This window comes from Scaptodrosophila lebanonensis, unplaced genomic scaffold (genome assembly GCF_003285725.1).
Source record: "Scaptodrosophila lebanonensis strain 11010-0011.00,11010-0021.00 unplaced genomic scaffold, SlebRS2 tig00000085-arrow-pilon, whole genome shotgun sequence".
NCBI classification, from domain to species: domain Eukaryota; kingdom Metazoa; phylum Arthropoda; class Insecta; order Diptera; family Drosophilidae; genus Scaptodrosophila; species Scaptodrosophila lebanonensis.
In genome coordinates this window covers 3,337,763-3,352,647 of record NW_022060564.1, presented here as the reverse complement: position 1 = coordinate 3,352,647, position 14,885 = coordinate 3,337,763, and the positions used below count along the sequence as shown (strand labels likewise).

The window sequence follows — 14,885 nt, the reverse complement described above, 5'->3', positions numbered from 1 at the left end:
AGAGGCGTTAATTAGATATTATTGTAAATTGATAAGATTTCTCCTTCTTAGGCTTTTCTAGCTTTTAAGATGATTTTTATAATTTTTATATAATAATAATAAATGTATAATAATAATAAATAAATAAATAAATAATAAATAAATAAATAATTAATTAATTAAATAAATAGATAAAGGAATAAATAAATAAATAAATAAATAAATTAAATATATACATATTTATACATAAGATTGTACGCTGGAATAAATCAAATATTTGTGAACATCCTTACCAAATTGATTTCAGCTTCATTGAGAGCCATTCAGCAGAAGTTGCATCGAAAAATAGAATGCATTAGTTCATTATATTCAACCCACAATGATTCACATTTTCTGCTCATTTTTCTGAGTGTACTACATTGTCGTCATAGTTGCTTGCTGCTGCAGCTTATGCCAGGCAGCTTTTCGCTTCCTTTGCCGCTGCTGTTGCTACTGCATAAAAAAACACAGGAAATGATATAGTCAAGAGGTCACGACAGTAATGCCAACTAGCTGGCTTAGTGCATGAGTGCAGGAGTTGAAGTGCCAAAGAGAGAGAAGGATTACACACACACACACACGTACACCCGCACACATGAGACAAGGACTAACGAGGTCAATTGTAAGTTATTTCCTCTTTGAAAAAAAATACATAGAATGGAAAAAAATGGGCAGACGGAAAAGCTTTGGCCAGCTACATGTATGCCACACAGCATGAATATCATTAATGGCCAAACAGCATTAGGGTCTAGATTTTGCTGTTGTTGTTGTCCTTTTTTTGCTTTTTGCTGCTTTCGGCAGCTTAGTCGAAATGCCCTTAGTCATTATTATTCTGAATTAGGCTGCAAAACATAAACTCATAGCAACAATTGTTGTCCACACGTATGCTGTAAGCGATATGGGTTCTCATATTTTAAGCAATCCTTCAGAATGCACGAAAGCAATATATTAATTAATTATTTACGCATCATTGAATTTGAATTAATATTTAATAGTCTTGTATTTAAGTACTAATTCGGCTATAAATTTGTGTATGTATGCATTAATTAATTGTTTCTCGGCTCTCTCAATTGCTTTGAGTGCCCCAATTAGCAATTTCTACGATGAATAATATAGACACGTATATCGATAGTGGAAGATCTTGGGGTACTTTTTTATTTCCAAACTGAACTTCAATCTTTTATTTATTTTACTTTATTTTAGCTTAAATTTATTTTTAAATAGTAAAGAAAAAAATTGACTTAAAAAAAACAATTATAATGAGAATAACATATATTTTTATCCAAATCTTGCTTTTATTTAACTCAAACTTCAATTTCCGAGTCTTTAACTCAACAATCACTCAAAAATGGGCTGCGCTTGACTCATTAGTTCTAAAATATTATAGAATGATGGAAAAACTTTGAAACTATTGGCAATTAGTCTACAAAAATGGGAGCAAACATTTAGCTTCAATTTTTGAATGCCAATCTACAGTCAATACTGAACAATACAACTCTTGTTTTAATTGCTCGCAGGTGAAAACATAACAATTGCATTCCCTGTTTTCGTTAACAAATGGAAACATTTCATTTATCATTATTTATATGTTTGCTTGGCAGCATATATAGTACATACGTATAGAAAACTGTTTGCTATGCATTTCCATTCCGAGCCATTGCATTTATTTAAAATTCTTTCATTCAGGCTCCAAAGTTTTCCGCACTTTTTTGCAACTCATTTAAAATACCATCAAAATGCATATTAAATTTCGAAATAAAATGTGAAAAAATGAAACGTTGAAAGGGTGGCGATGGCAATGGGGATGCAAAAACGAAAGCAAAAATTGTGTCACCTAATTTCACGAGAGCAGTTGCCGTGCTGGCCAACGCATCATTGAACTCACACGGTAGCAGCAACAACAAAATATCACACATACGCCATGTATGGCAGACAGCAGAAATGTGTGCTAAGCACCTGAGCGTAAATACATTCATATATACAAGCAGACATACATATATGTACACATACATGCATTTATACGTTCAACTGCATATGCATATCATATGAGCATTTGTTCACACCTACGGCTCCCTGCCCACAACTCCGTTCTACAGTCTGACAATTGTATGCATATTTAATAATTCATAAGGCTGGCACAAAAAACGAAACTTTAAATAATCAGAACGATGTCTAAGGAACTGGAGGAAGCCCTCATTATATACACTTTAAAATCAAAACAAACTTTAGGCTAGCGGCTGAACTTGTGTGTGCTTAAAAAATTAATTATTATTTTTGTTACCCCTAGTAGAATAATAATTTTAAGTAAATTTAAACTATAAGTATATCCTATTCCAGTAACTGATTAAGTCTTTTAAATGACTAATAGCTTTCTCGCACACAATTTTAAAAGTGGAAATATATAAATAATATTTCCTGATAATATAAATTAATTTTCTTTTTCCTTTAATTTATTTTGTATGGGTTTGGTTGCTTTACCTTTAAATTAGTGTTTACAAAAAGTTTCTTTAAAGCATAAGCTGTTTTCCATTTACACTCAGCAAGGAACGTTTCAAGACAATATATGTTTTTATCCTGAAATATTTGCAGTGCTGCAAAAATTGCAACCATTTTAAAGCATCCTTTGTAAGGGCATTGTATTAATGCCCTACATGCAAATGAAAAAAAAGACCCAGTCTGTGGCAGCCAGTGTGGCAAAGAAAATGAAAGGGGGCAGAAAAATCAACAGCACACTTATGCAAGTTAAACGAAAACCAACACGCACACATAACTCTTCATTTGTTGCCTCATTGTATCAGTTACCGAATTTCGGAGCTTTTTTTCCCATGCATAGCAAACACCACTTTAATTTCGTTTAGCAGTGTTGTTGCCACTATACTATATGTACTGCTGGAGATTCGATTGCTTGCCACAGCCGCTTTGCACGTAGCGCCCAGAAATCTCTCACTCACGTGGACCGCTCTAACTACCTTGCCCACACCCCACACCCACACACACATACACACACACACGCTCATCATCCTCCGGCTATAACAGGCGTTCTCCTTTTTGTCTGTTGCGGGCGTTTGCAATTTTTGCTGATTTTTATTGTCACACGTGCCGCAAAAGTTTTCGACACAATTGCTGCAGAAGGAGCCTCAGTCTGCCGTCTCTCGGTTGTCTCGGTTGTCTCGCGGCTTATCTCAGCCACCACAGTTTCCAGTTTCAGTCACCATAACACCCGCTTAAATATTTGCCCCAAATTTGGGGCTGCGCTTTTATTCTCTACCCCTGGGATGGGTATTACAGTTTTAAATTCATTTATGTAACACACATACATATGTATATGGTGCAATGGGTATTTCAATTGCCAGATCTGAGCAATACGGCAGGTATATACGGCTATGAAAATAATAAGGCTAACCATAATCTGTTTATATATGATACAGTTAAATCAATAGTACGATCAAAAGTTTTAGCTGGCCATGTCTTTAAGTTTAGAAAGCTTTGTAGCTTGGTAGCAAAAAATAAAAAATCCCAAATTATTAAAAAAAAAAACAGACAAAAAAATGTTATACTTTTTAAATTATTTTATCCTTCCATTATTTTCAATTCATCGATAAAAATTCTTTGTATTATTATAAATAGAGCTTAACTTTTGATAAATTGGCAGGACGGACATAATTCCAAAATTCTTGCAGCTTACATTTCATCCTCCACTACACAAATTTATTTTATTAATATAGACAAAAGCAAATTTAACTAAAAGTCTAGCATTAAAACGTTGACCGCAGACTTGGCCTCTTCATAGTCGGAAAATCATTCAACTGCCTCTTTGTCCTTCTCTTCCTGATTCCAATGGACAAAAGCTGTTCTGCATTAGCATGACATTGTTTCTTTAAAAGAAAAATACTCATACCATGACCTTACCTGCAGATGGAATTCTCTTTGCTTTTTCTGACGCACATTTTTCGCTTTCAGTTCTTTGGTTGGACTTTTGTTTCGCCTTTGGTCTGAAACGCCGCATCCATTTTTCATTCTTAGCTACAAATCGCCCCAAAAAATAAAACGTCATGACTATACAGCTTCGACAGCAATTGATTGAATCATTCTACTTTGTCTGTTGGACATAAAATTTAAAATTTCGGCATACAATTTTCGTTTGCCATTTGTATTTAACTGTTGTGCACAGACAATCAAACTAACCCTTACTCTAGCTTCACTTTCATGTATTTAGGATTATTCACATATTAAGGAATGCTAAGAACAAGTTCTAAGTTCGTCAAGCTTCCAACATAATACTTTTAATAATAAAATGTTGGCTCTTTCTGCAAAAGTTATTCCCTTCCTTGGTGTTATTGAAATAAATTTGTTCCCGCATCTCCTTAATAATCGTAGTAATAATATATTAAATAAATATTAAATTTAAATTACAATTATCAAAACTATTTATCGGTGTGGTTCTGTTTTTCGCATACAATTGTAATGGCTATTAACTTTAGCTCCAAATAAGACACACTTAGGTATAAGTAGAAAAAAAATATATATACATAATAGTTTGCTTTAATGTTAAGTGCATTAAAATTTAAATACTTCTTAGCACATCCTGCAATTCAATATTTTCAATTCACAAATTGAGTTGAATTGAATTTGAAAAATTGTTGCAACTATCGGAACCGCATATGGCATCGCACTCGCCTAACTTTTCCGATTAGACAAAGGGGACCAGTCCCATATATATTATTCATCGGCCAATTATTCAGGCAAGAGAATACGTTGTTCGGTTGTTGGCACACAACTAAAATCGAGAACATAGTTTTTTCGCTCTGGCTTTGTCTTTTGCACGGCCTTAAAAGTTTCAATTGTAAATTTGGGTCAATGTATGCAATATTTTATTGTATTGAGGCTGCTGTTCTGTTACCTTTTGTCTACCGCATACGTGTTTGCTTACAGACCCGTACAACAACTACAAACAAACAAGCCAGCAAGAGAACGACAAACAATGCTGAATGATGACAACAACGATGATGACGAGGTAGTGTAGGACGAGTAGGCGGAGGGGGGAGAGGGGAACGATCACGAGAACGACGACGATGTCAACATACGTGCTTTGTATCTTTTAGTAGCCTCTGCTTTTGTGTTTGCTCTGCACAAAGTTTTATTTTATGCAAAATAGTTATGACATGTTTTACTTTTGTTTCTGCGATTGTTCCAATACCCAACTACACACACACACATGCACACACTCACACATGTATGCGTACATATAGTTTTTGGCTCGTGTGTACTTTTCTATTGATTTTTGCATTTTTAGGTCGCGCTTCTGTGTGCCATCGAATTGCGTTTAATGAAGTTGTTTTGTGGGCGGATTTATGGGCAAGCGTAAAATGTGTCATGGACCATGTTTTTCTATTCCTTCTTTTTCTTTCTTTTAATGGTCGTTTACATTGTTGACAAATGACATTAAATAAAAAGTGATAGGAGTTTATGGGAGATGCAGGGCTATAAAAAAGACAAGTTGTTGTGATGCCACACAATAGGAATGTATGTGAAAATATTTAATTAAATGAAGTAACAATTTCCACAACTCGGAGATCGTAAAAAATGTTGGCAAATAATATTCGTCACATTTTTAATTAAAAATTCGTTAAAATGGACAAAAACGAAACTGTTTATTCCACAGACTTTTTCTTTTAAATGGAATTAATATTTGAGCAAGTAAGACAAACAAAAACCTGCATTAAAACCGAAGCAGTTATTTAAAGATTATTTAATATTTAATTAATAATGGTTGGCTTGTTGATATTTGATGTGTGAGCTAAATATCTACTCTCTAAGCCTAATCACTCCAGTCGCAGCCAAAGGTATCTAACCTGAAGCTTTTTCTCGTAATATTCTATGACTATAATGACCATTCAATAGAAATTAAAATCTAGGCCTTGAGTCATTAGTGTAAATAATTAATTAAATAAATATCATTTGTGATTGTTTTTATGCTAGTAGTTAAAAATGTCGCCACAAGCAATTATATTAGACTACAGAGAATTTTTGTAAACGAAAAAGTATTATTTATAAATATAAACTAACGTCTCATGTAATGCAGGTCTGTTTGCCATTTATCGTTCTGCCTAATTTCAAGCATTTTTGTCAAAATAATATCATGCTATATATCTTCAGGTCATGTAATAAGATTTTTTTCGTAAGATTTTTACATTTCCTTTTGGTTTATATGCTTTTGTATAATTTATCTTAATGGCTTAATGAATAACGAAATCATTATCTGTTGTTCACTTGTAAATGAACTCTTTACTTCATTACTTTAAATAATTAGGCAGAATTTAAGCTATTAGAACGCTCTTTTATAGATTAATAGACTTCCGTACTTCCGGCAAAAACTTACTTTTTATACTCAGTTCAAATTCACTTTGATGCCCACAATGTGTGTTAACTATCTATTTACTCTGCCCTATTTCCGCAACAAACACTTCAACTTGACCTCTTTGATCTCACATTGCTGTTAACCACAAGCAGAGCACACACAAACACAAACACCAACACACACACACAGACACACATTTTCCCTCGCCCAATCGCTCACCCTGGACCTGCGCTACAGACAGAATATTTCTATAAATATTCCACAAAAACTTGCTGCCTACTTTCAGGCGCAGCAGTAAAAAAAATACCAACCCGAATGAAAAATATTCAGCGGGCGCATGAAACTTTAAACCCGAAAGCAACATTAAATAAATTTTTAATAAAGTTTGCTCTAGAAATTGTTATTTTTAGCTTGAAAAGCACAGCACACAGTCACAACTTTACCTACAGGCGACCCTGCTGAGGCGGCTGCTGCTTCTACTGCTACTGCTGTTTCTACTGCTACTGCTGCCAACGCAGCGCCAGATAAAATATGACATTTATAGCGTAAAAACGTAAAAGTTGAACGCACTCTGCGCACCACAGCGTTTGAGACGGAAAGAGATATTAGTTTGAATTTTATGTGGACTATGCAACGATGAGGCGAACCTTGGTGGCACACCATGGGGTTGCCGCTTTGATTTAGACCACCCAACGATAAGGGCGGTCGGAGAATAAGTCCGCTTGTTTTTATAGCCACCACTTAGTTGTAAGCAAGGAAACAGTCTCACACACACATATCAGGCAGGGCAGCACTTGATAGGTTTTGCTTTTTTGGTAACATACGGATATATTTTCGATTTAGGTTAGCCACTGTAGCTCAAGATCGAGGCATTAAGCTAAGACGCATGTGGAAAAGAGTTTTATTAAATTTAAAGCTTTGTCATCAAAACACTGCATACGAATATATGTGAAGTTTGTAGACATTTTAGAAACTAGCTCTTCAATTAATCAATTGAGGCCTGCTGGAAAGAAAACAACACAACTCAAGATCAAAGGACGATTTTTATAAGGAACTAAACAAAAAAATATCATAAAAACACATAATTTATCAACAAATTGATGAAATCGTACTCCATTGTAGCACAATTGTAAATGAATCAGTTAAAAAATAAACACGTTTTCTTATAACATGGTAAATCATAAAATGCAAATATCTAATTTATATATATCTAATATTACAATATTAAAATGTTCTTTTCCAGCCAACCAGCCATGCTTCGATTCATAGGCAAATGTAAGTGCGTTTATTTTCTGCGTTTTCTGCTAAATTTTTCTACATAGCTCCTCAATTTAATGAAGTAAAAAGACTTAAAAATGTAGCTATTTAGCTTTTAATTCGAATGGTAATTTATTTCATTTAAATTGCCAATCAGAATTATCTATACACATCGATACATACTTATTAAGCTAAATACAGTAGATTACTACCAAACAGCCCATTTCCATTAACACAATGCTACACAAGACGTATTAATTGCTACAACATTTTAATTTAAAATTTTAATTTGTTTAATCCATCATTTAAATAATTATTTGTGAAAAAATCATCACTTTGAGTTTGAAGCAGCAGCTTAACACTGAAATTTGTTTTATATTGTTTGATTATTTTTATATATTTTAATTCATTAATGAGTAGGATAAATATCCATTAACATGAAAGCTATCTAAAACTTCTTTTTCTTTTGCTTAAAGAAAGTTATTGTCATTTTAAGTGACTGACTATGTTTAAATATTAAATTAACTATTAATTAATTTGATAAGGGATAAAATGAATTTCTGAAATTCAGCTACAATAATGAATAAAAGGTATGTAAAACTGACACAGCAAGAGCTACCTTAGTTTTCATTTGAAACCTGTGTTCTTGAACTTTTTCCCCCCCATTGTCACGAGCGTTCTATGAGCCAGTATTCGTTTGTCTTTATAGCACTCAGAATATGTAAAATACACATGAATAAACGTACACACATCGGTAAGCTAACACGTTAGGGGTAGGAAGAGCAAAGAGGAGAGCAGAAAGTGCAAATTGTATCTACGCACACACACACACAACGAGCAAGCCGGAAAAGACATTTATGCCAACACCTTCTAATCAAGCAAAGAGCTGAAAATAAAGTAAAGTAAAATGAAATGAAAGATATAGTATTATGAAATTTCAAACACACCCACGCAGCAGACACACACACACAGAGACATGCCAGTGTGATTACGAAAATAGAAAAAGGAGGACAAAGCTAAAGATCCTTGTGTGTTTATATACAGACACACACATATTTGTACAAACATTTAAGGTAGCCCTTTTGGCGTTAAACAAAAAATATTACACACATAAATGTCACTTGTTTGCTGTGTGAGTGTGTGTCTGTGTCTATGTGTGTGCGTGTTTGTTAATGAAATGTTTGCCTTTAACATTTAGTTACGCTACGTTAGACACTTTTGCTTATTAGTGCAAAAGCGCAAACTTAAGCAACACACACACACACACACTTGCACGCAACAGACAGCATTGACAACAAAAGCAACGGCAGACAATAACAAAAGCCTTTGCAAAGTTAACAAACACTTTAGCCTATGTCTTGTGCCTCGTCGTCATCGTCGTTGTCGCTATCTTCGTTCCTGAGTTCAAGGTTATAGACGTGCAGAGTGAGGCCTCAGCGCCAAGCCTTAAATTGTGATTTGGCGCAGTGCGCTAATATGTTCATGTGGGTATGTGTGTGTGTGTGTGCGCGTGATTGTGTGTGTGTGTGTCGAGTGTAAGCGCTGCAAAGTTGCAAGTTTTTTTGGGCAATTAAAAATGAAATTGCGCATACGTCACGTATGCAAAGGCATCGTGTGGGAAATGTGGTTTACTTTTAATTGGATTTTGAATAAAGGTACGTGTGGTGTTAGTGTAGTGCATAGTCAAGGCTCAGTAAGTGACTCTATCTAGGGAACGATAGCACAAGCGGCTAACTTGCAATGAATTGTAATTGTTGCGGAAGAGCTCAGCATTTCAATTCAAAAAATATCCAGTAAGGCAATTAAAGCTGTACAGCTTGAAATAAATTCTTAAAAACGATACGCATTTTAAACAGCAGCAAAAGAATAGTTATTAGAGAGCTTATGTAGGCCTCGGTAACAAACGAATCTGTATCAATTATAGTGAGGGAAAGCTAGTACGTAAAACAACAGCATTTAGAAATAGTTTTGAAAAAAAAGTATAGTCTTTACAGACTCGCGCAAGCACCTGATTATTTATTTGTCGGAATTTTGATCGGAAAAGATGTTTCAAGAATTCAGAAAGGGTTCAAGACGGTTGAAAAGTGGTTTGCAAACCGACTATTGAATAATATATATATAGCCTCCTTTTCCTTTCTACAACCATTTAATAAAAATAAACTTTGCTGTTATTTATTATATTATGGATTTTAGTTTAACTGATAAATACATTCAAGCAAATAAATTAAATATTCTTAAGGCCAATAGTTATAACAAAACATATTTTATATTTTTAATTTCTTTTCTGAATCCAGTTTTTCTGATGTCCGATGTAAGCCAATATTAGTCGCAGTGTGATTAAAAAGATACCCACAACTGCGCTTGACAAAAAGTGGACTTCAGCTAGATAACATTTATAGCGTATTAATTTTTTTAAGCTTACCAACAGAGAGTAATGGTCTGAGTTTAAAACTCCTTGAGTTATAACTTACCTGAAATGATAACAAAAGAAAGTTTAGATAAAATATGTAAATATCATTAACTAAGAAGCAGTTGTTCAAATTAAATTAATTAAAGTCCTCATAAGGATGTATTGAAGTATTGTATTATTTACAACTAAATTTTAAATATTAATTTAGCAAATCTGAAAAATAGAATTTGTAAATTTTTGTTATCATAATATTCAAACATATTTGTAGGCATAGGACATTGGTCCGCTTTAACTCCTCACTCATATATTTAATTACAAAATAATAGTTTTCCTATTACACAAAGAGAATACTGAAATGTAAATGGCCCTTAGGCAGACGTTAAGCTGAGTGTCTGTTCAGGCTAAGCAGACGAATGCATAACAAGTTTGTAACTAAGGAACAACATTGAGTGAACGCTAAGACCACCAAGAATTAAGCACGGATATTATTTATAGTCAAAGACAAGGTGTTGACACTGAGCTAGCCCAGTTGTTGCAGAATAAGCGTCAATGCTGAGCTAAGACACTTAAAGTAGTAGAAGTAGAAGTAATAGTAGTAGCAGACAACCATTTACCCATCTAGCTGCGAACTACTTTAGCGTGTAGTTTATTTAAATTAAACCTTTTTAGTAACGCTTTTGCGCTTTTTTTTCAATTAACTTTCTGGGCCAGCCACAAAGATACAACAACAACAAAAACAACAATAGCAACAACAGCAGACAGAACCATAGAGCGTAGAGCGTTGAGCGTCGAGACAATCTGCCACGTCCAACAGCAGCTGTTGTGCGAGTAAGTTGATGATAATGATGATGATGTTGATGATGATAGCACTTGCGGCGACGCCCAATAAGAAGTCTAACAAATTGCAAAATCCACGCCAAGCCGCACCTTGTGCAAACAACAAGCAACTGGCCTGGTCTGGCCTGGCCTTGCAGGTACTCGTACTTGAATATAGCTCACTATCCACTATCCATGAGCGCACAGTGCGTATACTTAACGTAAAACCCTAAACCACTAAAACCACTAAAGAAAACAAGCAAGCAACGCAGACGACGTGCGACCAAACCGACAAACGACAAGCGACCAGCCAACGCCATTTGCTTGGCTTAATGCTCGAGACTTTGCTCAAGTTTGCTTTTGGGGCCCTCTTGATGGCCTGACGGAAGGCGACGGATGCGGCCAGAGCGGCAAGAACTGTGCGACATGGGGTGGGCGCTTCTTGTGGCATTTTCTAGCCAACGTAGCATTTTATTTAAACTGCAGTTAATTTTCACTAAAACATTTTAATTGTATTTTTGTAATCTGTCTTTTACTAGTTTTACACATTTGCCCAAGCAGACGCTGACGTTTGGTCTGCCTTAGTCTGCCTTGGCCTGCTCTGGCCGGCCCAACGCGCCGCCTTTGCCATCAACTTGGGCACAAACACTTAACAGTTGCGGCCAAAATGGCACAGCCACTGCCATTTTTAATGCAATAAAAGTCAACTTAAAATATGCAAATTACGGTAGTTTCAAATTTGTGCAAGCTGGTGGCATGGCAAGACAGTAAAACGACGATCCAAACCAAAGAATGCCTACACTGAACGAACCACACACAATTGCCAGACACTCTAATTACATTTGTTGAAGGAATGGCGTAAAAGTGGATAAGAATTTCATTATTTCGAAATAAAATGGACTGACCTATACAGTTTTCGAGCTATCTTTTTAAATATGCATCTAAATTAAATTGAAATACAACGAATACTTAAATTAAAGCAACATTTAAACGAACACATTTTCTATCACAGTTTTTCTGACAAAGAAAGATTGCGAGTTTATTTCATTTGTTAATATCATAATCCACTGTCAAATGAACAGGTAAATCCATATAAGTAAATAAATATGCAACAATGCAGTTAGCATTGACCACTGACTCCAGTTCTAGGCTAACAATCGATTTATTTAATAAGATAGTTTGATTAATTAACGCAGAGTTTAAAAACAATTTTATTTGCCCGAAGAAACATCTTCAAACTGTTTTATTTTAGTTACTTCTCTGAAAATGTATAAATATTTTGTTTTCTGTAGTTTATTGCAAGCAAATTACTTTTCCTTTCACGTATATTCCCCGCATAAAACATTAAAAACATTGACAATGTACAATAAGTTAGATTTATTTAGCTGTGAAGAACAAAAAAAAATTTATTTAAATATGTGTTCCTGTCCTGTCTTTTTCTCTAATTTTAACTTAAGCAAGATTAACTGCCTTTTTTATATTTTTATTATTATTTATTTTCTTTTTAAAATATTGTTACATTGTTATTACATTTACAAATTATTACTTAATTTATTTATTTTTATATTATTATTATTATTATATTATTTATTTATATTTTATTTATTTTTTGAAAGTAGATTAATTTTGCAGCATCAAAAGCAATACAAGTTTTCAATCCTTTATATCATTCAACCAATGAAATTGTTTACTTCTGTCACTTTCTTTCTCTCGGTGTAAGTGAAGCTCCAACTCCTTGTCATCTGCCTGCTGCGCAGTGTCATTAACATTGCTCTGTTTTGCTCTAGTCGGCTGCTCTGGCAGCTACTTGGCCATGGATTTTTAATTGTGTCGAGCTGGGAGCACTCTGAGCTTGACCTCAGCCTGGTCACGGCTGGGGTATTCCTGTCGGCAACTTCTGGGACTTCAGCTTCTTTGAAGTTGCCTAACATTAATGTATATTAGTGTCACAATAAATTAAAAGCATTTCACTGTTCATATTTCTTGCGTTATATTTCAAGAGATTTTCAATTAAATCTAATTGCAACTACTTGACTGCAAGAATGGGCTTTTTAGAATTTAAATGAATTCCAGAAATATTTGAAATGAAATAATGCGAATGGGAGAGAGAGAGAAAGAGAACGAGAGAAGGCGGAGAATCATTTTAATTAGCTGCATTTAGTAATCAAATATGCCCCAAAACTCAAAAGCAAAGTCCCAACACTTAGCGGAAAACCCACTGCGACTTTTAACAAAATCCACTAATGAGGCATATCGCGTTACTGCAACTACAAATTTAGAGCTGCTTTGTCAAATAACACGCGCTTCAATAGCTAAGGCAACAAAAACAACAACAAACGAAGCACAAAGCTTAACAAAAGCATGGATGGGGCGAGGTTGCGGGTGCGGGCTGAGAATGAGAATATGGCGGGATGGCAGGTTTCCGTAAGCAGCTTAGCGCAAGGTGTCAAGTTTAAAAATCAATTACTTCAAAGTATTACAGCAACAACAACAACAACACACACACACCCCACCAAGCCAAGTGGGGTCCCACCTGACGACCCCCACAGCAAAAGTTTCCCTCACGCTAACGGGGCGTGAAATATTTTTAATATTTGCGACGAAAACGAACGAAGCATTCAACAAGCACGATGGAGGGGCGCCACAACGACGCAAATCAATGAAACACAAGCTGTGCTGTTCTTTTTTCATAAAATTTAAGATTTATAAACAATACAGTACAATCAATAATATTGATATTCAGCTAGAAGATTGTTTTTTAAATGCGCTTTGAAACTATCTACATATATTATTCTCCAGAAACAGTAAAGGCTGAGTTTTGGCAACAACATTTAATTATTTTGCGAATATTAAGATGCTTGTGAATCTAGGGTTATTTTTCTTATTTAAAAATAAACATAATAAATAAAAATAAAAATAATTTTAAAATTAAATATATGTTTACTTTACAAAAATAATTAATGATATTAGGAAATATTTTTATAATATCCAACTCAAAGAGCGCTTGTTTTTAGAAAGAAACCTTCTTAAAGGTAGGGCTAGTTACCTTTAAAGCCGATTTTCTACATATTTGTTTATGTTTACCCAGCTGTAGTTAATTTTTTGTGTTCCAGTCATTACCAAGTCTTTAATAGCAACAACTAGTGGACATTTTCCACCGAAACATGACTTTTGCTAATATTTTATTTCAACTACATGCTTCACAGCTATTAATTTGTAGCTATTACTAGAAAAGGCAACTACGCATTTGTTTGTTGAACCGCACACCTAACTGTTACATACGCTTACCAAAAAAAATAATATGCCTTTATCAGTCCGAAAAAAGAAAACCACTGAAATATGTAGAACGTGAATGAAAGGCGCAGCGCGTGTTTTGTTCAGAACTTAAATTACGCATGGAATGGCGATATGCTGGCACGCACAGAAGCCCACGCAAGTATTCGCACAGCCATAGCATTTGATTGATGAAGCTGCCTCAGATTGTGGGTGGCGTAGGTTCGAGGCGTCGACTATGGACGGCACGGATACTGCAATGTTAAACACTAATGGCAGCTTATATTAGATTAGAGTCAATGAACGCAAACGACCAAACGCTGGGCAATCTGTTTGCCGGAGCTATAGAGGGGAGTGCGAGTGGGTGTGGGTGTGAAGCGTGCCGTCGCATTTGCCATTTCCTGTTTCCGTACGAATTTTATAGCATACTTTTCGGGGATGGCGCAAAGTTATGAGCAACTTGATAGAAATGGCCACTTGAATTTATTTAAACAACTCTGCAAAGGTGCGTCTGATTACAATTATTTGGCTTGGCACACACACACTTTGGCTGACCAATCGTTGTCGTATCAGAATAAAATCAACTCATAAAAACCGCACACAAAGCACATAAATAAGATTTATTGCTATACTTGTAGTGCGAGTAGTACACACTAGTATGTACATTACATAAATGGGCAGGCATGGCATGGTGGTAGTACAAACGCTCGGTGTTAAATTAAACGTAAAAATTATACTAAAAATTAAATACAA

General features: G+C 34.8%; 1 protein-coding gene across 1 annotated transcript in view; it reads right to left on the bottom strand.

Moving 5' to 3' along the window:
* The window catches only part of LOC115626578, a 93,588-nt gene extending 79,058 nt beyond the window's left edge, over positions 1–14,530 (bottom strand). The window contains exons 1-2 of the mRNA XM_030521959.1: positions 14,452–14,530; positions 14,282–14,386 (exon numbers count right to left, since the gene is read on the bottom strand). Coding sequence (XP_030377819.1) covers positions 14,282–14,386; positions 14,452–14,530 — 184 coding nt within the window. The remainder of the gene's footprint in view (positions 1–14,281; positions 14,387–14,451) is intronic.
* Between the last annotated feature and the right edge of the window lie 355 nt (positions 14,531–14,885).